Genomic DNA, 25125 nt, shown 5'->3' on the forward strand with positions numbered 1-25125 from the left:
CTGTGGGAATGAGATAGTTAAGTCATGGCCACGACTTAGTAAGCCATGGGAACGAGATAATTAAGTCAGGGCCGCGAGTTAATAAGCCGAGGGAACTAGATAATTAAGTCATGGCCACAACTTAATAAGGTGTGAGGACAAGATCCTTAAGCATGACCAAAACTTAGTAAGGGTGGGAAAGAGATAGATAAGCTTTGACCACAGCTTTATAAGGCATGATCTCATTCCCACGCCTTACTAAGTTGTGGCCACAACTTAATTATGTCATTCCCACACCTTACTAAGTTGTGGCCATGCATTAGGATCATATTCCTACGTATTAATAAGTCAGGGCCATGCATTATTTTTATTTATGCTGGATGTCACCAGCAGGGCTCTGCACTTTGTTGTATGGTTTGATACCAAACCACCTTCTTACACTCATGATGTCCAGTGGGATATCAGCTGGCCATTTGATCTGCTGGCTGGTGTGTCTACCTCTGTGGAAAGTGCAGTTTAATTGGGGCTGTGTTGTAGCTGGACAGTGACTGATGTAACGTGAAGACTCTGTGTGCTGTTTAAACACTGTGGTTGTCCTCTCTACCTTTACACTTCATCAGTTTGACAGAAAGAAAGAAACTCTCTGACTCTGCTTCTTTTTATCTGCAGGTGGCCGTTTTCTTGCATTTCATTTCATGTACTTCTTCTCAACTCTCAACTCAACTCATTTTATTCAGGGAGCCGAAAATGACGATCTGGCTGCCCTAATTAGAACTTCAACAATCCTAAAGTCAGTAAAGACAAAAAGTTGGTGGTCCTTAAAAATGACATTGACTTCGCCATTTGTGTGCTAGCTGGCTAGAACTTCACTGAAGAAAATAAAATGAAATAAAAATTGTAAAAAGCTTGCGAAAAAAGTTGACCCCTCCCTGAACGCCACTGTATAATTCACACTCTGATTTTATTCCCCAGCATTTATTTCTGCCCAGTCGTGCTGCATTGCTGTTGCCTCCTCTTCTGCCTCGGCTGCCCTGGCTTTAATGGGCTTTTGTGCTCCTGCCAGAAGTCACTCTCATCCTCCAACCAGCACTTAGATTAATCAATAGTCCCCAGCATTGCAGTGCCATTAGCATGGCAAAGGAAATTAGAGGCAAGGAAGGGGGGCCTGTCTACTCTGACATCAAGATCATGAATGTCCCCCTCGCCCAAATGCAAACACAAACAAAACATTAGGCCTCTCTACCATGTGGTCTTACTGATGTGTAGCTCTCCATCACTCTGCCTCGATTTTGTTTTCTGTCTCACTGTTCTCTCACTCTCTCTCTCTTTGTATATATAAATATAGCGGGAGGCATTACCATGCAAAGCGACTGTGGGAAGAAGCTCTCGGGAAGCCCCGCCTGCAGTAGAAGACACATTTATTCTAGATTAATTGCTGTTTTTAGCTTAACACATGCAGCAGTGTTGGTTGTATTACTCTGTGCTGGTCTATGGGGTTAGAGTCTAGCTGTAAGTGTCTACCATGAAGGAGAGCTGTATGGTTAGATTAGAAGTGACCTGCCTGCTTCCCAGCTGTGTCAGGTAGTGCTGGTGATGCCCCCTTGCTGCCTGTTCAATAAAAGAGCATCCGCCTTTAAAGCACAATGTTTCATCTTCATATATATATAATACATCTCCTTGTATCAACACTCATTGTCTATTGTCCAGTTTATCAGGTCCACTTACACTTACTATGTTGGTGCACTTTGTAGTTCTACAACTTCATACTGTAGTCCATCCCCCTACTGTAGTTAGCCCCCTTTTACCCTGTTCTTCAATGGCCAGGACCCCCACAGGACCACCACAGAGCAGATATTATTTGGGTGGTGGATTATTCTGAAACTACAACGTGCACTTATATGGTACATGAAGCTGTTAGAATGGACAATGAGTGTAGATACACTCCACTGGTGTGGTGGCGTGTTAGTGTGTTGCGCTGGTACAAGTGGACCAAATATATATTTATGTGTATATATATATATATATATATATATATATATATATATATATATATATATATATATAGAGAGAGAGAGAGAGAGAGAGAGAGATGTAATATATGTACATATAGTTTAACATATTCTGGTATCTCACCTAAACACATGCAGACTATATCTTCAGTTTTAGTCATTATCTCCTTAAATTATGGGATATAAGTTTTAATTACATTGAATTAATCTGAGATCTTCATATTTGCTACATGAGGAGTGAAAATGGTGTTTGGTTTGTCCTGAACTGCATTTATTATCTATTCATACATATACTCTCTCTCTCTCTCTCTCTCTCTCTCTCTCTCTCTCTCTTTCTCTCTCGCTCTCTCTCTCTAGCTTCTCTCTCTTGTCTCTACCTTTTTCTCTCTCTAACTTTGCTCACCCCAACCCCTCCCCTCCTCTCTCTATTTTTCAAACACTCACACTGACTGTTTTGTCCTCTAGATGTTCATTCTAACAGATATAATTGCTCTGTGGTGCAGCTGCCATCAGCAGGGCTACACTTTTGAATACTGGCCGAGGAAAGTGGATATTATTGTCATTATCCATCATCAGGCTGATCAGTCCAGCCTGCAGATGGCTACAAGACACTAAAGGCTGCTCTCTGCCTCTGTCTTTCTTTCTGTCTCTCTCTCTCTCTCTCTTACTCATGCCTGTCCAAGACTACTTAAAATGCAAATTTTGCACCTTTATTCTCCTGTAAGGAAACCTACCCTGATTTAAACCATACACTGTAATATATAATAGCAAGTAAAAGATTTGAAGTTATATAGTTAGTTATGTCATAAATTACATTTAAGGCCAGAATTCATGACGAGAAAACACAACCGACCATGAACACAAATGTTTGGTTGGTGTGTCGTACCTGTGTTTGATTGTTAAAAGAATGTAGATTGTTCTCTTGCCCTTCACTCTACTTCATTTTACTTTTCAGTTTTTTTTTCTTTTTTCTGGACATTTTAAGGACAGCTGCGGACATTAGAATGTCCATATTTGTTCATGCTTGTCCAGTAGCTGTGCTCTGGACTTTACATTCAGATTACATTCTGTATGGACAAATTTGAGTGTGTTTTAGTGTCTTTTTGTTTGTTTTGGTGTCAAAAAATTACAACATGACCAATTCTTTCCAGAAAACACGTTAAGGAACACATATTAGAGGTTAATAAGAAGGTTATTATACTTCTTCTTTGTTCAGTAAAGGCTAAATTAGACACTTCTCATTGATTTATTCACTATTCATTAAATCTTATTCATTTAGACATGTATTGCATTATTAGTTGCAAGTTATTAAGCATAAAAAAATCACCTAAGTTCACTTATTAGTGTGGAATTGGCAACATTTTGTTCCTATAAGTTCTGGTTGGAGTCTAGTTACTTCTGGAGGTTTTTAAAGCTAATAAGAAATTAAAAAGTACTAAAGAAGTTTTTAAAAGGTCAGTTTGCATCAGAAATTCAGTAACTATATGTAATATATTTTTTTTAATTGTAAAACATGTTGAAAACTCTTCCATACAGATATTGTTAAAATTTGTTGAAACTGCCTTACAATATTCCCAGCTTGTTTGCTTTTGGCTGCCAAAAAGCCTTTAAAATCTTTAAAATAAAGTGTTACTGTTTTTCCTGTTTGTAAAATAAGACTAGACACACAGTAATAACTTTTCATGAATTTAAATCATAATAAAACCTAAGATAAAAAATCTGATATCAGTTGAAACATTTGACAGAATTTCTATATTTGCTTCAATGAACCACGAGTAAGAAATAGTTAAACAAAATGTTATAAGGGAGTTCAAGACCAGGCCGCCAAGGTAAAGCTTTTATGAATCCTTATGAAAATAAAATGAAAAGACATACAGTCGTATGAAGTTCTAAGTTCTAAGTTCTTATTTTTTACTTCGAAAATCAATAAAAACATGTTAATTGACCCGGAGCGCCAACACTTTTGCACATGACTATACTTCTCCGTTTTATTCTCAGACCTCAAGCTCCGCCCTCTCACCTTAGATTCCGATATCATTCTGTCTTCTATGCAGCACACATTAGACTCCTTAGTGGAGTCTTAGATAATCTATCACCCTTTGGACCAAGAGATTACACCAGCTGAAGATCACAGTGAGGGTTTGCATGAAACAGCAGTGATCTGTTTTTGTTTTATCGGAGCTTTGATGATCGATCTTTTAGCTTAGCGCAAATCCTTTACACCACTAAATGAAAGGTATGGTTCTCGAAACTTCACCTGCACTGGAACTTGACTCCAGCAAAATGTTCATGGTGTTTACACTTCCAATCAACAGGAGCATCCGGGGGAAGTGGCACAGTTGTACCTCTTTAATGTTGCTTTTGTTCTTCACTCCTCTGGGCATTAATATTTAACACAGCACGCACCTGCAGTGTGATTAAGCAGCTTGCCTGAATAGATACTTTGCAGGCTGTGCTTGGTGAGAGGCTTCTGATGGCCTGATAGAGCGGCTGAAAAATACAATTTGGTGCCTGTTGTCTCCAGCAGATGGGAAATCTTTGAGATAAAAGTTTTGTGTAGTCATTCAGTGGCTGAGCACACAGCAGACTCAGACTGGACATTACACATCTATCAGGGTTTATGTTGTGTTATACACTCACTGGCAACAGGCCGTATCTGTACTCATCTATACTCATATCCATGTTATTATGTCTGCTTAATAAATCGGTACATTATTTAGTTCTACAATTACATTTATTCCATCTCTCTGCTAAAGCCTGTCTTTACCCTGTGTGTCAATGGTCAGGACCCCCACAGGACAGCCACTGAGCAGATATTATATAGGTGATGGATCAATCTCAGCACTGCGGGGAGTCTGTCCCAACAGTGGTATGTTAGCATGTGTTGCACTGTTACACAGAAGCACTGCTGAAGTTTTTAGACACTGCGTCCATTTAGGGTCCGCTCTATTAGACACACCTACCCTGTTGTACAGTACTGCAGTACTCGCCCAAAGGTCACCCTTTATTTATGTATCATAATTTTCAAAATGGCTATTAAGTACAAGGTATTCATTTTTAGCATCAGAAAAAAAGCTGAAGATATATTTATTTAAAATATATTTAACAGAAAATCTAACAGAATTTTGCATTTACTGTGTCCACTTTTTGTCTTTATTACAGCTTCCATTCTTATTCAGGAGACTCACTTTCAGTTTTTCAAAGAAATCTGCAGGGATGGTTTTACACACCTCTTGAGTTCAGTCGTAGAAGCCGGTTGCATTTTCTGCTTCTCACAATCCAAATAATCCCGAAAGCTTTAATCATTTTTGAACTTCAGGTTTGGAAACTCTTGTTTTTGTACTTATTTTCCTTTGACCTTCCCCTTCATTATGCAAGTGAATTGTTCTATATTTAATCTCCTCAGGATTATCTCTTGAAATGTAAATAAATTACACTTAATGGCTGTTTTGACTGGAAATTAAATAAATGAAGGGTGGTCTCTGACGTTTGCACAGTGCTGTGAATGTTGATAATGATAGCTCATCTGTTGCTGCATAGTTTGTTTTAATCATCCTTTAGTCAGTTTCTGGCCACAGGAAGCTGTTGGCCAGGGATGCGGGAATTGGGGTCCCAGATTTCAGGGTTGATTGCCTGCTACTGTTGAAAATAAAATAAATTAAACATAACCTGATGACTGCTGGGATAGGCTCCAGCACCTAACCCCCACCCCCCCCTACCCCCCCGGCCCCTGTGTTTCAGGGTAGAGTTTTTATGTTTTAATCATGTATTTTCAAAGTCTGCAGTAGTCTTGCACTGTTACATTGTATTTTCATTACAGTGAGTCGAATCACTTCTTTTACCCCCTGCTGGTCACTTTCGGGGTGTGTCACTATAACACACACAAGTTGAGGTGCAAAGAGGGAAAGCATGCACAGAGCGGTAGGCCATTTCTGAGCCCCAAAGCTGCCTAATATTGTTTGAAGAATTAAAAAAAAAGTCCTGCTCATTGAATACATTCCTTTTTTATTAACTGTTATATTGCCTGCTCAGTGTGTGTGTGACTGTGGGTTGCCATCAACACATCAACAATCTGATTAGTTGTCACTCAACTCATTTGCATCAAGTTTGTCCAGAAGGATTGAGAGCAAAATCCAGGTGTGCATCAGTGGTTTAATTTGTCAGTTATGTACACATGTTGTAGTTTCTCGCTCCATTATTGCATGTTTTGGTTATTTCGAATGTAAAAAAGCCATGACGTCACCGTTCACGTCATGTATATACTCCTTAAAATTTCAGGACTTAAAACATCTTCTCATGTCCCTGCTGTGGGCTGGATATTTTGGTGTATTTGGTTGGTGGTCCTTTGAGAATATGTTACACACTGCTTGTGTAATATCTCTACTCACTTTCTGCACGGCCCTCCCTCAAATGCATATGCATGAAGCTCATTTTGCATTTTATCATACACACAGCCCATAAACTGCGCATTTACGCTTGCACACCAGTTCTGTACATAACACGTAGGCAGAATACACTCAGTTTGGACCTGAATCTGATGTTTGGTGTACTGCCTCTGCTGTTTCAGAAAAAAAGGTACAAACTGTCACTGGCTCAGTACCCCTCTTGTCACTAGGGTGGTACCATCAAGGGTTCAACTCAGTATCTTTAGTCAGGGAACATAATTGTGCTATAAGTTGTATTGACTCCACACACCCCGTCTCATCTCTAGGCTTTTTATTGTACTGTTCTGTTCTAAAACATTAGGTTAGTATGTACTTTTCTACTGGGAAAAACTTATGTAAGGTACACAATTGGACCTTAAACCCATTGTTGTACATTTGAGGGTACATTTGTATTGTTTGTACCTTGATAAACAAAAAAATGTACCTGCACTGCACCTTTATTTCTAACATTGTACAGCAATTTTTCAAATAATACAGAAAATATACCTGCAGATGTTTTCCAAACCTTTCCAAACATATAGAAAATCTTTTGGTCTAAAGTGGTTCAAACACCTGAAATGTTTGAATGCTGATGTGTGTAGGACTATCACATGTAATGACTCAAATATTGACAAGCACTATGCAATTTAAGTCAGTGAGTTTTCTGCTCCTTTAAGCACAGTTAAATTACTGACCATGGTACTTGGCAACGTGCTACAGAATGTGTTACCTGAAATTTTCTTTGATTGAATTTCTTCTTTCGTTAATTTTTTGCTCCCAAATCACCTTCTTACACCCTCTGTTAAGCTTGTAATATCCATATATCTGTGGGATTTGTGCTGGCCCTTTGATCTGCTGGCTGATGTGTTCATCTCTGTGGAAAGCAGTCTTTTGCACACGGGTTAATTGGGGCTGTGCTGTAGCTGATGTTAAATGGAGACGGTCTGTGCTGTTTAAAAGGCTGTGGTTGTCCTCTCTACCTTTGCGCTCCATCAGATTGACAGAAAGAAAGGAAGAGCCGTCAGGATTGTCCTTCTTTTTATCTGCATGCAGCCATGTTCTTGCATTGCATTTCATCCATTTCTTCTTGAAAATGTGTCACAAATGACTTTAATGCCTCCCTTACAGGAGTAAAAACAAAAGGAATGAGGAATTGTTATCCATAGTAGATGACGGTGTGCTACACATGCAGCTGGTAAAGACTGAAAAAGATTGAAAAACAATTGAATATACCATCAACATGCTAAACTATCGCAAACATGAGCATTTGCATTAAAAACATTGAAAATCTGGGTGTCTACAAACTTTTGATGGCCATTAATGTATGTATGTATGTGTATTTGCATGTGTGTTTGTATGTGTGTTTGTATGCGTGTTTAGGGTTTAACATTTACATTTCACCATTTTGGCAGCTGCTCTTATCCAGAGTGACTTACAAAAGTGTGCAAACAGTAGAAGTTAAACATGCAAACAGTTAAGTCTGGCTCACTTCCTTTGTTTGCTTCCAGTTTAACGGCGAGATGTGTCTCATTAGCAAGTGCTTACTTTGCATGATGTCCTCTTAAAATAGCAGAAAATGCTTAACGAACTCAAACAGGCATTGATAAAGGAGTTCCAGGAAGTGGCGTGGTCATTCCTGTGTGATAATTGGAAAGGTGTTTCCACTTTCCTTTGATATTAATTGTGCAGTGGCCAGCTTGGCATCAAAGGGAGGCAAGCAGGATGGACAATTATCCATTAAACCTGTTGGCGTGCTGCAGTAAGCCAGTGGATGGGGGCTGAGGGAATTGCTCTCATTAGCTTGAGTGACAGGCCCCGCTTTGCCTGACCACTTTCATCCCATCACTGGAAAGTCAGATGCGAGTGTTGGAAGTGGCACATAATTGCTTTTTATTTCCATGACAACAGACACCCTCTCCTGGCTCGGCCGCCAATCGTATTTACATTCTTTGGTGTGAGGGCGGGGCTGGGAGGGGGCTATAGAAAGCTCAGCGCTCTCGAATGAGATATTACAATGCCTTTTTTGGGGAATTGAGCCAATTAAATACTGTCATGCATGGCCAGCGTGTCAAAAATTATTTCCCAGGAAGTGAAGGGGGCAGGCTGAGGTTAACTCCATCAGTTGGGTTCTCCAAGAACTGGTAAAGCCTTCAAGTTCCTGCCTGTGTTTGCCCATCCGAGGGTTTTGCAGGGTGCAGTGTGCTTGCCCAGTGAAGGAGATAAAAGCCGAAATATGTCCCACAGAAGCCACTAACAGCATTTGCCGCATAGAGGCTCGTATTGAGCCAGCCCGGATACACGATAGCAAGCAAGGCGCTCAAGAATTTCAGGCCCGGATAAAAGAATTCGGATCCCTCAAAGCCTTGATTTCCATACCAAAAGCCTGGAGTCAGGACAGGGTGTTAGAGTTAAATTGGACAGGATAGTGATGGGAGAGGGGGGTCACCGGCCTTTCCCTTATGTAATCTCCAAAGAATGTAGAAACCCCCACCCCATCCCCTCACTGTATGGGCTAAGCCTCTTTTTTAGCAGCCATCTCAGATATACAGATTAAAATACAGCCTGTGGATAATACACAATGAGATGCTGATCACACAGCCGTGTGCTCCGAGCCCTCTCTTGCACTTTAGAGAAATGGGATGAATTTATAATGGGCCTATTGATGTTGCTGAATGGATGAAGAAGGTGCTCTAGTGTAGTTTTTTCAATTCTAAAGGGTTTCTCTAAAGCCGAAGGCATTGCACGCAATTGATGGGACCGATTTTATGCTCAAAGATGAAAAAAAAAATCAAGCATTGTCAAATCGCAGCCAGATTCTTTGGAGCTATTGCACAGGATGTACGTCCAGACAAAACTGGCTGCGGACTGTAAACGTTCCTTGCCTTTATGCCAACTGTACGGATTTTAGATTTGACAGAGCGATCCAGTTTTTTTCCTTTGTAATTTCCCCATTGCACAGTGTATGTCCTGATTTCAGAGGAAATTGCATTAACTGAACTCTTAATGAAGGCCTTGGCTGCACAAAATCTAACGCTGGACACAGTAAAAAGTAAACTGGCATTAGAAGCTATTAAATGAAATCATGCTTCTATTTAGATGCTCTCTTTCTCCGTCTGCCCATTCAGAGTATGAATTATTTATTTATCGAGACACTATTCAGATATTGTGCATATTTTATGAGCACTCTCAAGCTTAGTGAATGAAAGCAAAGAGGTACAGTGAGCGTCTGATGTTAGTGGGAGAATAGCCTGGGACCGGGCCATTCAGAACACTGAACAAGGTCCTCCAGGGAAGAGCGTGTGTTTGCTTAGGGATTAGACAGTATTGGTCTTTACACCCTGCCCACATTAGCTGCTCCATTGTGGAGCTCGTCTTAACCGTCGAGGCCGCCTGCTTTTGCTTTTGCCTTTTTCTCATTCTGTTCTGCTCTGCTTCTCTACATTTTGTCAGTGGGCAACATGGCCAGCTTGTTTTTCTTTTCTTTCTCTTCATCCTCATCAACAGAACGCCGCCTCGCAACCTGTTTCCAAACTTTACATGCTGAGCGAAGGGCTTTGAACAGAGCGCTATTTTACGGTATTGTGTGGAATGATTTGGATCATCTCTCCCCCATCTGTCCTTGTTAGCTTTCAGATGCGTCTGCTTGCATTTTTGGCAGTGAAGATGCTTCCCTCGATACTTATTCCCAACGAGCCATCCAAGTCGTCCAGGTTAATGCACATGCTTGGCAAGCCTCTGCTTCGGAATCTGTTTCTTTGTGGTTTTGTGTTGCTTGCTTGTTGTTTGTTTGTTCAGCCCATGGCAGGAGTTGAGCACGGCAACTGTGCCATGATCTGCTGGAATTAGGTAGTCACGTATGCTCTGTGATTTTTGCCAGGATAATGCAGTTGCAGAAAAATTTGTGAATCGTGAATGATTTCTTTGGTCATGAGCAGTAGAACACTTAATGGGGAGCGCTAACTAGCAGCTGATTTAATGATTTAGTGCTTTTGGATTCTACCAGTGTTAGAATTTTTGGACCAAAACTGGGACCATGACCTCTGCTACACTAAATGTCCAAGAGTAACGTTGCTAATAGAGGCATGAAGCTTGAACAACCTCCATAAAAAAGCATTGTCAATAGAGGGGGACTCTCTGGAGCAGCCACACATGAACCTAAGGTCACCATGTCCAATACTAGGCATTGGCTAGGGGGTTGGCTACAGGGCAGTGAAGCAATGGAACGGCATTCTCTGGAGTGATGGAGCTCAATCCAATACTTTTGGGACGAGTGGTGTTCCAACTTATGGGGTATAGCCTTCTCAGAAGAGTAGAGGCTGTTACTACAACAAATGAGAGACAAACTTCCTATTAATAACATTGATTTCAGAAGAAACGTTGGTTCAGCAGGTGTCAACAAACATTTGCTGTCATGAGAAGTCATGACAGATTCATGTTACCATTACTGGTAACTGTTTGAAGGCGTGACAGCACACATCACACACTAACTTTGCAAAATGTACTCTGGTTAGCCATCGTAACATCAAACATTATGACATATGGCATGACAATTACCAGTAATGGTAACATAACAACTCATGTCCGCATACACGACATGTTCATGTCAATGTTATGTAGCAGGGATTCCTATTGTTCTTACTGTAGTTGTTTCCACCTCACCCTCTGAGAGCTTCCTCTCCCACTGGTTCTTATGGCACATTCAGACTGTCCGTCATGACATGTCACTACATCATGACTACTAACTGTTGACGTTTGGGTGTTTATTGGCAAGCAGTAAATTTATCACAGCAGATACATTCATCTGTGTGTGTGTGTGTGTGTGTGTGTGGGGGGGCGGGTTGTGTTCATATGGTATGTACTGAATGTCCTGGCTGGTAATAGGCCCCAACTTGTAAACATGGAACTTGCTGGAGTTTACTACCTGTTTTTATGACATTGCCAACCAGTGCAACTTCCTTTAGAAACTCGTAAAATTTTAGTGGGACCATCCGAACTCTTTATTACTCGCAATTATTACTCGTCTTACGCTAATAATTTCAGAGGATGTTTGTCACAGACCCAAAAATATCTAAAAGACAGGAAAACTGAGGGTCATTCATCAATGGTCTATGAAGCCAGACATAAACAGTTGGCTCACAGCAGCTACTATTGAAATGAGCCCTGCAGACACAATGCTTGAGTGTACAGATAAAGCCATGCGTTTCCTCTTAGAGTTGGATGCATTCCTTTGAAGATTAGGAACTGAATTACAGAGGGCAGCAAAGAAACTCCTCACTAGATCTGCTGAGCAGTGGTCGGTAGGGTCAGAGGGGGTCATGGCTGTCCTGCCACTTGCATCTTTCCGAAACTCAAAGTCATTAATAGCCACAAAAGGTATAGCGTATGCCCCTCGCACTGTCCACCCAGGCAAATCTGTACTGTATACAAGTAGATATATTCAGGCACCCGGAGAAACCATTGCATGAGGAAAACTGACAAGGACAACAGGGAACTAAGAAAGGAATTTGGAAACTCTCTTGAGTATATATGCAAAGACTGAATGAAAACCAGGTTAGACTAATTAAAAGAAGTCAAGGATTGATCCAGGACGATGATTGCGTGAGTGTTTCTCAATATGCAGTCTTGGGTGTTCTTGCATACTTATGAATTTGCTTGATATGAGCCGCCTCAAATACCGAGGATGCAGTGGTTGGTGACTGGCCAACAAAAACGTCTTGAACGTTGCATGATTCATTGCAGCACCATCGTTGTCATGCCTTGTGCTATGTTGAAAAGGCAATAGGAACGCTTTTAATAGATAGTGTTCTAGCCATTGACTTTATTATAGTGAGCAACTAAATTGTATTCTTTATTATAGTGAGTGAGCAAAAACTTAAAATATATTTTATTAGAAATGTCTACTTCATCTGATAAATATTGTTATATTAATAATACATAGTAATAGTAATAGTTTATAATAACTATTTAATTTTTATTATTTAAAAAAAGTTTTTTAGTATTATTTATTTTCTGCTTTTTAATGCTATTTTATTTCATAGTTATGTTAATTATGTTCCTTTTAGTTCATTTTGTTTCTTCTTTTTTATTAGATTATGTTGTGAGCTGCAGTTTTATATGAAAGTTGCTATGCTACATAAAGTTATTAGGTAACACTTCCTATGAATGTCACATTTGTAAGCATCTATAAACACATTTATAACATGTTATAATGCATTCATAAGGCATTATAAACATGGTTATAAATCTTTATAAAAATGAATTACACTGCATTACACTTTCTAGCCATGTTTATTATACATTATGAATTGTTAATATAATGTATTATAAATAGTGTTAATAACATGTTATACTGTCAGTGCCAAAGAAGTCAGTCCCAACTTGGGGAGAGTAAAGTAAAGACAAATACAAAGTTTTTTTACGACCTGGGATTTCCAGTATTTTATTTCTAAGGGCTGGTGCTGTTAGAGCTGCATCTTTGGGGCTTCAGTCCTGAATATTCAGATACTCCAAACAGGCTGCCCAGCCTAGAATTATTGCTACAATGTACCTTTCTTAACCAGTGCTCTCACTTATATGTTACATTACATCACAGTAAACCAAGTACAAAAACAATACCGATGGCAAAACTAGTTTAAAATCTGACATTTGAAGCATGTAATGTACTTTATTGTGTATATTTTAGTGTTTCAGTAAATTCTTCAGTAAATACTTCAAGTTGAAGCCTCACTCTTAACACTGGAGGAGGCTTTAGTACAGTCGCCTCACTTTACTTAGAGTGGACAAATACAACTTATGAACTCTTATAATTTGTTATGAACAGTACTTATAACGCATTAACAATTCATAATGCATAATAAGCATGGCCATAACGTGTAATGCATTTTTATAAATATGTATAGCCATGGTTATGATGCCTTATGAATGCATTATAACATGTTATGAATGTGTTTATAGATGCTTACAAACGTGACATTCATAGAAAGTGTTACCAGTTATTATTATTATTATTATTATTATTATTATTAAACTCCTCACTTTTTTCTCTTTCATCACCTGCTTCAGTCCACTGCTGCCCCCACAATCCCCCAAGCAGGAGTCCCATACAACATTGATGCAAAACTTCACTCACAAACTTGTCCAAACTTGTCAAGGAGATTATTAGTCTCATTATTCCTCAAAGGAGTATATTAACACTGAGATTAATAACTGATCATTACATTGATTTATCAGTCTGCTCAGGCTCTAGTAGGAACTTGTTTGCAAAGAATCCGTTAATTGAGGTCCTAGCATGTTTGCTATAAGCCATGTGCTGATTTTAAAATAGTTCATTCACAAGCATTGAATGTGTTTCTTATGAAGATTTATTTTTATTTAATGAGTGAGTATTCTTATAAAAATGTATACAAGTAACTGTATTCTGAAATCATCACATTGATTTATCAGTCTGCTCAGGCTCTAGTAGGAACTTGTATGCAAAGAAGCCGTTAAGATCCTCTTTAGAGTATTCTCCTCAAAATGTTAGAAAGTAACTGTTTTCTGAATAATGCCTTTATTTGGACTGAATACAGTTACTTAATTTCTATATTCTGAACACATATCCCAAATGCTTGTATTCTGTTACAGCCCACAGCTGCATATGCTATGTCTTACTGAGTCAGTAACCCGGTTGTCTTACTGAAATATTAGCTTATCACTGGTGAATTGAATTGAGCCCAGTCTATACAGCAACAATAAGTACAGCACATGTCAAATTCTTAGGTACTTTTCCATTCTTGCATTCTTGTGAGTTCATTCTTCTCATGAATACATGTCTGTTCATCACATTCCTGATGTTGAGAAACACCCTATGACAGCCTGACATGGTGCATCAGGTGCTACACGAAACTGCACACTTATCATAGGGAATGGCACTCATAGTGCAGCCTGTTTAAAAGGCAGCCAACAGCATGTGTGAGTCAAGACCACTCACTACATAGAAATGCATATGTGAGCAGCAGCGGCATTCAGCTAATGTAGCGTGTCTTATACATTATTCACAGGACTATCACAAGCACGGCCAGGACCGAGCGGCTCTGTAAGTCCAAGTTGTTCTTGCTGCGAGCTTCAACGAGGCGTAGTGCCCTCTCTTGTTGGCACAGGGTCATGCAGCGCCGTCCCGACGGGTGTGAGCGCAGCTGGGTTAGAGACGCAACAGATAGGAGGTGGGCTCGCTGTGGAAATCAGCCAACAGTGACTGCCGAGTCTTCCAGTTTGCTGCATGAGTGTCTGACAGCTTGGTTTTGCACATACACTTGGCCTTGTCTTGACATTTTTATCATATCTAGTGTTCTAGGGCTGTGGAGTAGAACACCATTACAAACAGTAGTATCTGTAATACTCTTCAGGTCACTCGCATTGTACTACATCACTCTTAAAGGGTTCTTTGGAACTTCTATATAAAACCATGAACACTATTCTATTTACCAATAGAAGAGCCCTTTTTGGTGGGATATAGAACCATATACAGCACTTTCTCCATCAATCTGAAGAACTATTTCACCATGCAAAGAACGATTCAATCATGCAAATGGTTTAAATGTTCATGTTTCTATGTAGAGCCATTGCCTAAAGACTAAAGAACCCTTGAAGAACCATCTTTTTTTAAGAGTGTGGGCTGATTTTGTATGAATGTGGCGGACCCTACTGGGGTAACTAAAGGTCAAAGTGCTAAGCTGCACTACACTCAAAAAGATGGTTCTTCAAGGGTTCTTTAGTAAAGAAAATAAATGTATAAAGAATCATGAACACTCAAAGAAGGCTTTGAATGACTAAAGGGTTCTTTGCATCATGAAAGCGTTCTTCAGATCGGTGAAGAATGTGCTGTGGATGGTTCTATATAGAACCTTTTTTTTTTTAAAAAAAGTGTTCTATACAGCATCCAGAAGGGTTCTTCTATTGTTACAAGCTCAATAATAGAACAACATTTTTGGGTGCTATATAGAACCCTTTTCAAAAAGTTTCTATCTATATAGAACCATCTACAGCACTTTTTGAAGAACCCGTTCATGATTCAAAGAACCTTTTAATCATGCAAATGGTTCTTTGAGTGTTCATGTTTTTTTAAGAGTGTAGATTAGTTGCTAGGAGCTCATTTTTGATGCCATACTAATCTAATCTTGAAGAATCCTAGCACAGTATTAAAGGGTAATATTCCACCAATATTCCACCAATATTCCACCAATTTTTCAAATTTTGTGCATTATTTAATTTTTCATTTTTCTGGAGTGCACCGCATACATGAGGCAAAAACAGTGAGTTAAATGCATTTCTCCCTTTGAAAGCAATTGGAAAAAGCACTTTAGTCAGCACAGTCCCCTAAATTTCTCAGCTGCCCGTTGGCTTCTATTGTGATGTAAGCCATATCAGTTTATTAAGTACATAGGATCATACATAATTTCAGTAAGTACAGATGCAGCAGACAGAGGTTTGCTTGGTGTTCTTTTAACATGTGAAACCATCTTTAAAACACAGATGTTATCAGGTTCATTTCTAAAGCTCATCAGATCACTTTTTATGAGAGCTTTGCTTTACTGGCCAGTGGTATGGTTAGTGTCATCAATGGGAGCTGTTTGGGACGGGTTGGGTGCGGCTGTTTGTGAGGGTCAAAGTGAGTGCAGTCCGTAATGATATGACCATATAAATAGCCCTGTCTTTGGAATGAGATGGATGTTCTCTCTGTTTCTCTCTCTCTGCCTCTCTATATATAGATTCTTTATCAGATTCTGTATGAATTCAGTCTTTTGACTCAGAGGCTCAGAAGTGATCCAAGCTATTCATTAGTTTGTACATGTACCCTGGAGCCTGTGACTCAGATCGTGATGCCATGACTTCTGTAACACTGAGTAAGGCTGAACACGGCGTGTCAGAGATTTGTATTTGTGCTGCGCTGGGCAAAAACAGAGGAACGCTGTCACTGTTTACATAATCGTACCCAGTCATTTCCTCCTCGCGTATCGATCCTGCCCAGCTATGTACCAGCCTCACCGCCATGTCCACATCCTCACAGACTGACCACATGCCGTCCAGTAGACTGACAGATGTGACCTTGACTGAGGTTTTCCAGTGTTTGCTGGCCTCAGTACCAACAGTGTGATTATAAATTACTGTCTGAGTCTGAGAGAGAGAGAGAGAGAGAGAGAGAGAAAGAAAAAGAAAAGTAGAAGGAGAGGGAAAGAGAGAGGGAGAGTGAGATAGGGAGACAAAGATAGGAAGACAGAAAAGGAGAGAGAGAGAGAGAGAGTAAAAGAAAGATAGGAAGACAGATAAATAAGGGGAGGGAGAGAGTGAGCAAAAGAAAGAGATAGGGAAAGAGAGGGGGAGAGAGAGAGAGAGCAAAAAAGATAGGAAGAGAGAAAAAAGGGTAAGAGACAGAGAGAGAGAGTAAAAAAGAAAGAAAGAAAAAGAGAGAGAAAAGAGAGAGAGAGAAGGAGAGAGAGAAGGAGAGAGAGAGAGTAAAAAAGATAGGAAGAGAGAAAAAGGGGTGAGAGAGAAGGAGAGTGAGAGACAGAGAGAGTAAAAAAGAGATAGAGAAAAAGAGAGGGAAAGAGAGAGAGAGAGAGAGCGGGAAAGTGAGGGTGAGAGAGAGAGTGAGAGTATAGTGTGGTGTTTTTATGTGTGTGTGTGTGTGTGTGTGTGTGTGTGTGTGGGTGGGTGTGCCCATCTCAGGGTTGCCATGGTTCAACTTCAGTTCCCCCTTAACTCCTGTTTTGCACTCTTGGCACTGAGGGTCCTCATAAGGGTCTGGTAATTGGGCGCTGGTTTGTGGCTAAGGCAGGGGAACAGAGCGTGGAGGAGAAACATCCGCTCCAGCTCCAGAGCCGCCGGTGTGACTCTGGGCTTCTATCAGCCCTCTGCTCTGCTGCAGCCTGCGCACAGTGCCAACTCTCAGCTGGCAAAGTTCACCGCCTGCTTATAGTTTCATAGCGTCCTCGTGAGTAAAGGGTTTAAATGTCAAGGGGAGGACAAAAGCATACGCTGCGAGTTTGATGACATTATGGGCCCCGGTGTCATATTCTTGCTGTGAAATGCTGTTACAGATGGACGCTGCGTCGCATTATCATCGAAACGGCACTCAGCGGCCAACGCGCTCGCGCTCACCCAGGCCGAGCGAGAGTTCTGAACACCGCTTAATCTAAATGAAGAGGATTTGGCCATTGTTCAGTGGGTTTTTGAGGAAGCGCAAGGGAAATGAGCAACAGTCTCTTCCAATTATGAAAGAAAAATGTTCAATTAAAATGTAAATGTGAAGTCTAAACGATACCGTCGCTGGGTTTTGTGGCTGTTTTCCTGTGTGCCTGTGACGGAAAGCCATTCAGAAAACGCTATCACCAATTCACATCAGGAGCACGGCTGCTTTCGCTCTTTCGTTGTTGTGAAGCGCTCAGGTGCCACACAGACGTGTGCGTTCCCTCAGAATAAAACAAACACAGCCTCGCTCGGCTCTGGTTGTCGTGTGGATCTGGGCAGGTAGAGCGGTCTCCTTGTCTTCTGCCCTTTGGAAGCTGCGCTGGCATCTGGCTCTGTGGCACCAATTATTTCTGCTGACTGCTTACCTATAGCAGCAGTTTCAGCTGCGTTATGTTTGTGGTTCTGTATGTGCAGGAGAGAAAGAGGGAGGGAGAGAGAGAGAGAGAGTGACCGTATCAGCAATTAATAACACAGTACATACACTCACCCACACAGACCACATCCTGTGTCTGTTTGTATATACCAGTAGTCGGCAACTCAAATGTTAAGAAGTACCATTTTGTCAAGTTTCAACAAAAATCTAACCACCTTGGGACCCACAACATTTTATGTCTATTTTATTGAAGTAAGTTTTCCCCATATTGGCTGTAAATATGTCTCAGTATGTGCTAATGAAGTAGTACAGGCTAAAAAATAACAGAAAACATAGACTTACTTTGCTCTGCTTTAAGCTTTAGCTAGAATAGTGTCTTGTAAAATGTCTCTCAATGTTCTCAATGAGCTGAAATCGGCTCCTTATTTGCCAGCTTCTTGTTTAAATTTCCACGTTCCACCTTAAATGGTGTCTGAGGCACCAGAATGGAGCTAACTATGTAGCTAACTGTTGCACCATTTAAGATGGAACATGAAAATTGAACAAGACACTGGCGAACAAGAATCTGACTTCAGCTTTGTGACTTTTTAGTGTTTGACAGTTTCTCATTGCAGATTAAATTTATCAGGAAACGAGCTGAGTGCTTATAAATGCAAATAAGTCCATTCATCTCAGAATTATCAATGTTCATCTTAAATCTTTCTTTTTGCCATTTCGTTAGCAACTAGCTAGGCAAGATTGTTGTCTGCAGTGCTATGGTGACCAGCAGGGTGAACTAGCAGTTATACATTAACTCCAGCGTTTTAGACCATTTATTGTTAAACCTGTGTTAGAACAGTTAGCAGAGCTTTACTTTACTACAAAGGAGGATTATTTTGGTTTTACCTAAAAATCTAGTTCTGCTGTTGTGCCACAACAAGGCCATGTGTTGCTGACCCCTCGTATATACAGTCATATGCAAAACTTTGAACACCCCAGGGCAAATTACTCATTGTGTTGCCTTTTAAAGTGAAAATAAGTTTGGTTTGCAAATATTAGCAAACAATTTCTATTAATTTGCTGAGTTCAATATGAAAAATTAGCAGGGAAAAACAAATAAAATTGTGCTATAACTTTCGCACCTGACTTTCTGTTTTATTTATTTTTCCAATATGTTAAAGTCAGCGAATAAGCTTTAAAGGCCAGGGATGCCTAAACTTTTGCATGCAACTACATATACAAGTCCAAAAGTTTGAAATCACTTTTGTAATTCGTAGTGATATAGTGTAGATTGAAATGTTAGAAATTAGATATTACAATGTAAACCAATGATTTATTTACAATGTAGAGTATTTTGGGAACAACTACAAGTTAAGACTTTTTTTAAAATAGTAAATGTTAGTAAGTAATTATGTATTTATAGTTATTTCCCTTCAAGTCATTTTATAAGAAAAACTTTTCAGGTTATTTGCTCACCACCTTCTCAGAAATAAAGGTTCTAAACTGGCACTGGGGTGGTACCTCAAGGGTGCATCTCAGTACCTTTAGTCAGGGAACATAATTGTACCGTAATTCATTAAAATTATATTTTCAAAGTTTGTATCTTGATGAACCTGCACAAAACCTTTTTTCAGTGCAGTTTCCTGATATGAGGCATGCTGGAACTTAATTTTAAGTTTATTCTCAACACTGAACAGCTTTCTCAGTTATTATACAGTCATCTACAGCTCTGTTCATCACCCACAATTTATTTCTGAGGTCTTCATTGTTTTTCTCATACTGTAAATCTCTGTTCACCCTCTGTCTGAAACACTCTATTAGAGCTTCTGTGTCTTGAAGCCCTCCCTCCTGGTGAGCCCAGTGTGCTCTGATTGGTCAGATTAAGTGCAAATAAGGCACGGATGATCTATATAGAGGAAATGTATGTTTTAAGTACATTGTGCATAACTAATATATTACTCTGTAAAGATATAAAGCAACGTAAGTAACAGAATACTTATTAAGTCAGTAACTGTAATGTGATTACAAGAAATGAAACTGTAATGTGTTACATTACTTCATTACAGGAAAAAGTGGTCACAATACTGTAACACAGTTCAAAGCACACCCAAAACTGACAGTTAGAGACTGTAGCCCATCTGCTGATGCACAATTTGTGTTAACCATCCTTTTGGTCTTCATCAGGGTCTGACCACACAGCTGCTCATGACTGGCTATTTTTGGGTGATGGTAAACACTCCAGCGCAACAAAATGACAAATATGCATGACAGCAGATGGACTACTGTTTGTAATTGTACACCTATATAAAATAGGTGGAGCTCATAAAGTGGTCACTGACTGTTTACATGCAAAGATTCTTGTCAATTCAATTGAATACATTCCGATTATAGATTAAGACTGAGGCGTTTTTATCTCACTCTACTCAACAATCTGATGGAAAATCTCAGTTTATAGGCACACTACAAGTAATCCACCTCGGTCAATTGGATAGGAGTTGTATTCTGAATGGCCTCAATCGGAATTGGACTGGTCTATTCCTATTAAGGTGTGTAAATGGAGGTATTCTATTCTGATTGAGCTATAAATCAGATTACTAATGGATTACTAGGCTGCATGTAAATGTGGCTAGTGAGTGCAATACAGTGGAAGTACAAAGTAGGGTTTCTAATAAAATGGCCAATGAGTGGACAAATATGTAATACAGGTTACTGAGGTTTTGAGCTGTTATTGCATGCAAATCTACACTCCCTCATTCATGCATCTGTTATTCAGGTGTCCAGTCGCCCAACTCACTTCCAATTTCCTAATGAGCACTAGGTCATCATTACACACTGCCTAGTCCACAGACTGAGCCCTGATTGGCTCTATCCTCTTGATTGACAGGTGGAGCTTTCGGACAGCACCTCCCACACCATCACAGATGCTTATGTGGGCAAGGAGTACATCATCCAGCTGGCTGCCAAGGACATGGAGATCGGCACGTGGAGCGACTGGAGCGTGGCTGTGCACGCCACCCCCTGGACAGAGGAGCCCAAGCCCATCACTTCCACCACTGACTCAAATGACCCAATAGGTAATGATCCCAATAATGATTATCTCTATAGTCCATGAGTCCATCAGCTTTTATTCTGTTAATCAATGCTTTCCTCTCCCTTATATTGCTACTTACACAGTTCACAGCTTATCAACGTTTTTTTCAGTAATCAATGTCGTCAACAACTAATCAACTTTGTTGACTAATCATTAGAGCCATATTGATAGGTGACCCCTCCCTTTATCCCCACTTCACCATCACAGGGCCTCAGAATGCCCCTAACTATCCAATGCCCCTTCTCATCTTCATCAAAGAATGATAACACTTGCACTGAAGAGAATGAGAGGTGTTGCATTGCAAAGTCAGACTGCCTCCTGCTGGACAGCAGGGTCAATACACCTCAAAAGTTGATGTATGGTGAGGCTGATGGTGCTGGGTTGGGAGTCAACCCACCGAATGAACTGTACACTCTTAAAAACAGTGGTTCTTCAAGGGTTCTTTAGTAAAGTCAATGGCTCTATAGAGAAACATGAACACTCAAAGAACACTGCCAGATTTGAGCCTGCACTTCTAACCTCTTTGTATCAATGTCAAGAAATGAGAGAAATGTAAAGGATGGTTTTTCTTGCTGCAAAACAAGACAACAAAATGCGTTTTCTTCAGTTTCAAACTATAATTAAATATAGGTAACATTTTACTGAAGAGCAGTGTTCATAAGATTACATGACACCTACATAAGCTCATCATGATGGTTGACAATTGACATAAACCTGACATGGACATTTATAATGGCTTGATTCAATAGTCACTCTTTGTCATAAAGGATGCTTTTGTTGACTCTGATGTCAACTTGACAAAACAGCTCACTGATTTTTTTCTGACACTGAGTTGTTTATGACACATTTTGGGCTAAAATGACTCAACACATCATAAGAACTGACTTTGTAGCTTGTAATGTATATCACAGTGACATGATTCTGAAGACGTGACAACGCTTAAATCTTATAAATGGTAAAATGAAGCTTACTTAAAAGCCATAGAAATCACCAGCCTAACTTGACAAGTTCTATTATATTATCAGCATTATGTCACTGTGACATTCACAGAGCTAAAAAGTCTTATGTTATTTCACCCAAGAAAGTGTCAGAGTGTCAGAAAAAATCAATCTCACTTGAAATAGACGTTATGTCAACTTGGCAAATGCAACCTTTTAGACAAATGATGCCTCAGAATAAGTGTTTAGAAATGCTTATCGTGGCTGATGGAACAAAACCTCGGATCTTCAAATTGGCAAGATTACAGGAGAAGGAAAAGCATTTTTCTTGTAATGAAAGTTAATAGAACTATCTTGAAACACAATGCAAAAGGTAATTGGAGTGAAGCTCCTTGGACCAACCAACCCCCCACCATCCCCCATACATATAGCACCCATCAACTTACCATTGATCAAGGAAAGAAAAAAAAACTCAGATAAACACGTAAAGTAATACAAAACAAACTAGTACAGTGCACAAAAAGAATCTAATACCAGCTGTAATAATACAATAATGGAGCTACAGATAAAGCAGTTCTTCACAATAAGTCACCAATTCTCTTAGCTGCACTTTCCAAAGTGTGCAAAGTCCCCCATCTAGAACCTTGGGCCCTTAAAGGTCCACTGCCACCAGCATAGACAGTGTGGAGGTTACTAGCGCAAACCTACATTTTTTTAGCCAACCAGATTCACTTCTCAGCACATTCAGTCATCGTTTAGAAAGCAAAATTTGGGCTGTATTTGGAATAGTTTCATTTGGAATATCTGATAATGTAAAAGAAATATGGAGTTAAAGCATCTGTGAATAAAGTATCAGTGAAGAAGCTGGTGGTTGGGGTTTTAGAGGCTGATGTGATGTTCTTCCATATAGTTTGCCAATCGATCTGATCCTGAGCACTTTTTAGCTCTCTTTCCCAGACAGTTTGTAGACCTAAAGGTTTATAGCACATAGTATAGTAAGGTAAATCTTGGATACAGATCCTGTAGTTTCTGTGCTAACAAAAAATAGTTTATTTAATGGGTGTAAAGTGTAACCCCAAAGAACACCACATGCCCTCATGGGGAAGCGAAGGTGAAGATAGAGAAAAAATGAAAAACCTGGTAAGTCTTGGAATGTGCTCAATCATTAAACATATCATCCAAAACATGTATTCCATATAGTTGATTAATAAACTCTTAATAAACTCTTAACAAATTATCTGTAACATATCAACAACATATCAGTGAAGTAGCAGTAGAGAAGCATCTGAATACAGTGAAGTAAATATCTTAGAGATGTCAACAGATGTTCTGTTGATACATTACTTACATTAAGTAGATGTATAGTTAATATGTTGCTAACATTATGCAAAACCTAATCTTATCCAACCTTACCCAAAACCTAACCCTAACCCTGGTCTTAATTCTAACCCTAACCTTAACCTCAACCCAAAACTTAATCCTAACCCTCGTATGTTTTTGACATGTTACTGAGAGTCTGTTGAATGTTTGTTTCATTTAAGAAGGACCACTCAAAATAAAGTGTCACCCAAATTACACCATGCTTTTGTTATCGCCAGGAATAACTACAACGTCTAAGCATTAACAGAATCTTTTAATCATGAGTGATATGATATGTGCATCACCAACTGTACTCTAATCTCTCTGTGTCGAAAACCTTTGAGCTATTTATATCTGTTTCTGTGGTATGTGTGGAATTGACACTCACATACTAGAACCATGCAGTGTATACAGCTTCTGAAAATGGGGCCCTTCACTGCCATAATCTTCAAGGTTCTGTTAAGGTAAACAGTAGTTTGAGCCGTGAACTGCTGTCTGTTTAAGAGCTTGACAGAATGATTAGTCCTGTGGACTAGAGGTCTGTTAAAAACATCTACAGTGTGAAGACATTCGGTGCATGTATTTTTAGACAGTACACTTGTTAAGAATATTTGTTCTGGGAAATTAATTGTAATAATGGATCCAGATACGCTCAAATCTGGGTCATAAACCCCACTCCCGAGTGTTCAGAGCATTGATGGACGTGTCCTTTTCCAGCAGACAGGAGAATTCTATAAGACTTGAAAGCCTCGGTGACTCCACTACACACGTTTTATAAATAGCATTGACAACTTGATGACTGTTATTAAAAGTAATATCTGGTGGCTACTACCCCGCTCATTTTGATCCACTAGACAGTATTGGATTTCTCCCCCCTCCGAGCAGACGGCGTATTTAATTCAAGCTATACTTGGAGAGAACGTGGGAGAGAATCAGAAAGTCAGCAGAACGCGGAGGTTTTCGCTTGCCGCTGGTTTGCTAAGATCCCTGGACAAAATCCTCCCTCTCTAAGCACCACAGCTGTTCTCTCCTGGGCTTCGTCTGCGTTCTGCCTCTCGCAATGCAATGCTGTTTGTGTTTGTGCACATTTTAATTTGGTTAATGAAGAACTTGACTTTGCTGCAGTGTGCGGGAGGGTCTTGCATTTGATCAGAGGAAATGTTATTCCCCCCCCCGAGTCATTTCACACATCGCCACCCTGCGCAAATAACACAATAAACAAGTGATATTAATTGAAAGAATAACTAATTCCTGCTTGCACCTGCAACGATTAATCCGTGTTGCAGCCGTGCAACGTAAATAAGCTTAGCAACATCAGCAGAGCAGTCTTCATTCTGCTGGCATTTGGAAACGCATCTTCTAAAATCACTGTTGCTTTTTGGCTTGGCTTTGTTTTCATTAGAGCCTCGCCTGAATCCATAATCAACAAAGTTTCCATGCTTCTTCATTCTCACTGCTCGTATTCGAGATGGATGACAGTCAGAAGGGACTGTGTTCGCCAGTGATAGTGGATTTTCCTGTTATAGCAGTTTGGCACCCTGGTCACATGTAAGAAGGGACTGTTGAAATAACCTCCATGAATATTTTCCATTTTGTTTTTATTGTTATTTTCATAATGCGGCTGTGCATTATCTCCCAGCTGGAAAGTTGATGCGATGTGGCGTAGCAAATTTTGTGCTTTCTGTTTTTCGTTCTGCTTGTTTTCAGGACCGACTGCAGTTTTATTGACTTCAATTATCCGCGTGGA

The 25125-nt window shown here is 39.8% G+C and overlaps 1 protein-coding gene across 2 annotated transcripts in view; it reads left to right on the plus strand.

The window, feature by feature from the left end:
* Window positions 1-25125, plus strand: part of cntfr (ciliary neurotrophic factor receptor) — a 227207-nt gene that overhangs the window by 196359 nt on the left and 5723 nt on the right. For both annotated transcript variants that reach the window (XM_036595220.1, XM_036595221.1), the window contains exon 7: window positions 20875-21064. In XM_036595220.1, coding sequence (XP_036451113.1) covers window positions 20875-21064 — 190 coding nt within the window. The remainder of the gene's footprint in view (window positions 1-20874; window positions 21065-25125) is intronic.

The sequence above is a fragment of the Colossoma macropomum genome, unplaced genomic scaffold (assembly GCF_904425465.1).
Source record: "Colossoma macropomum unplaced genomic scaffold, Colossoma_macropomum, whole genome shotgun sequence".
NCBI classification, from domain to species: Eukaryota; Metazoa; Chordata; class Actinopteri; order Characiformes; family Serrasalmidae; genus Colossoma; species Colossoma macropomum.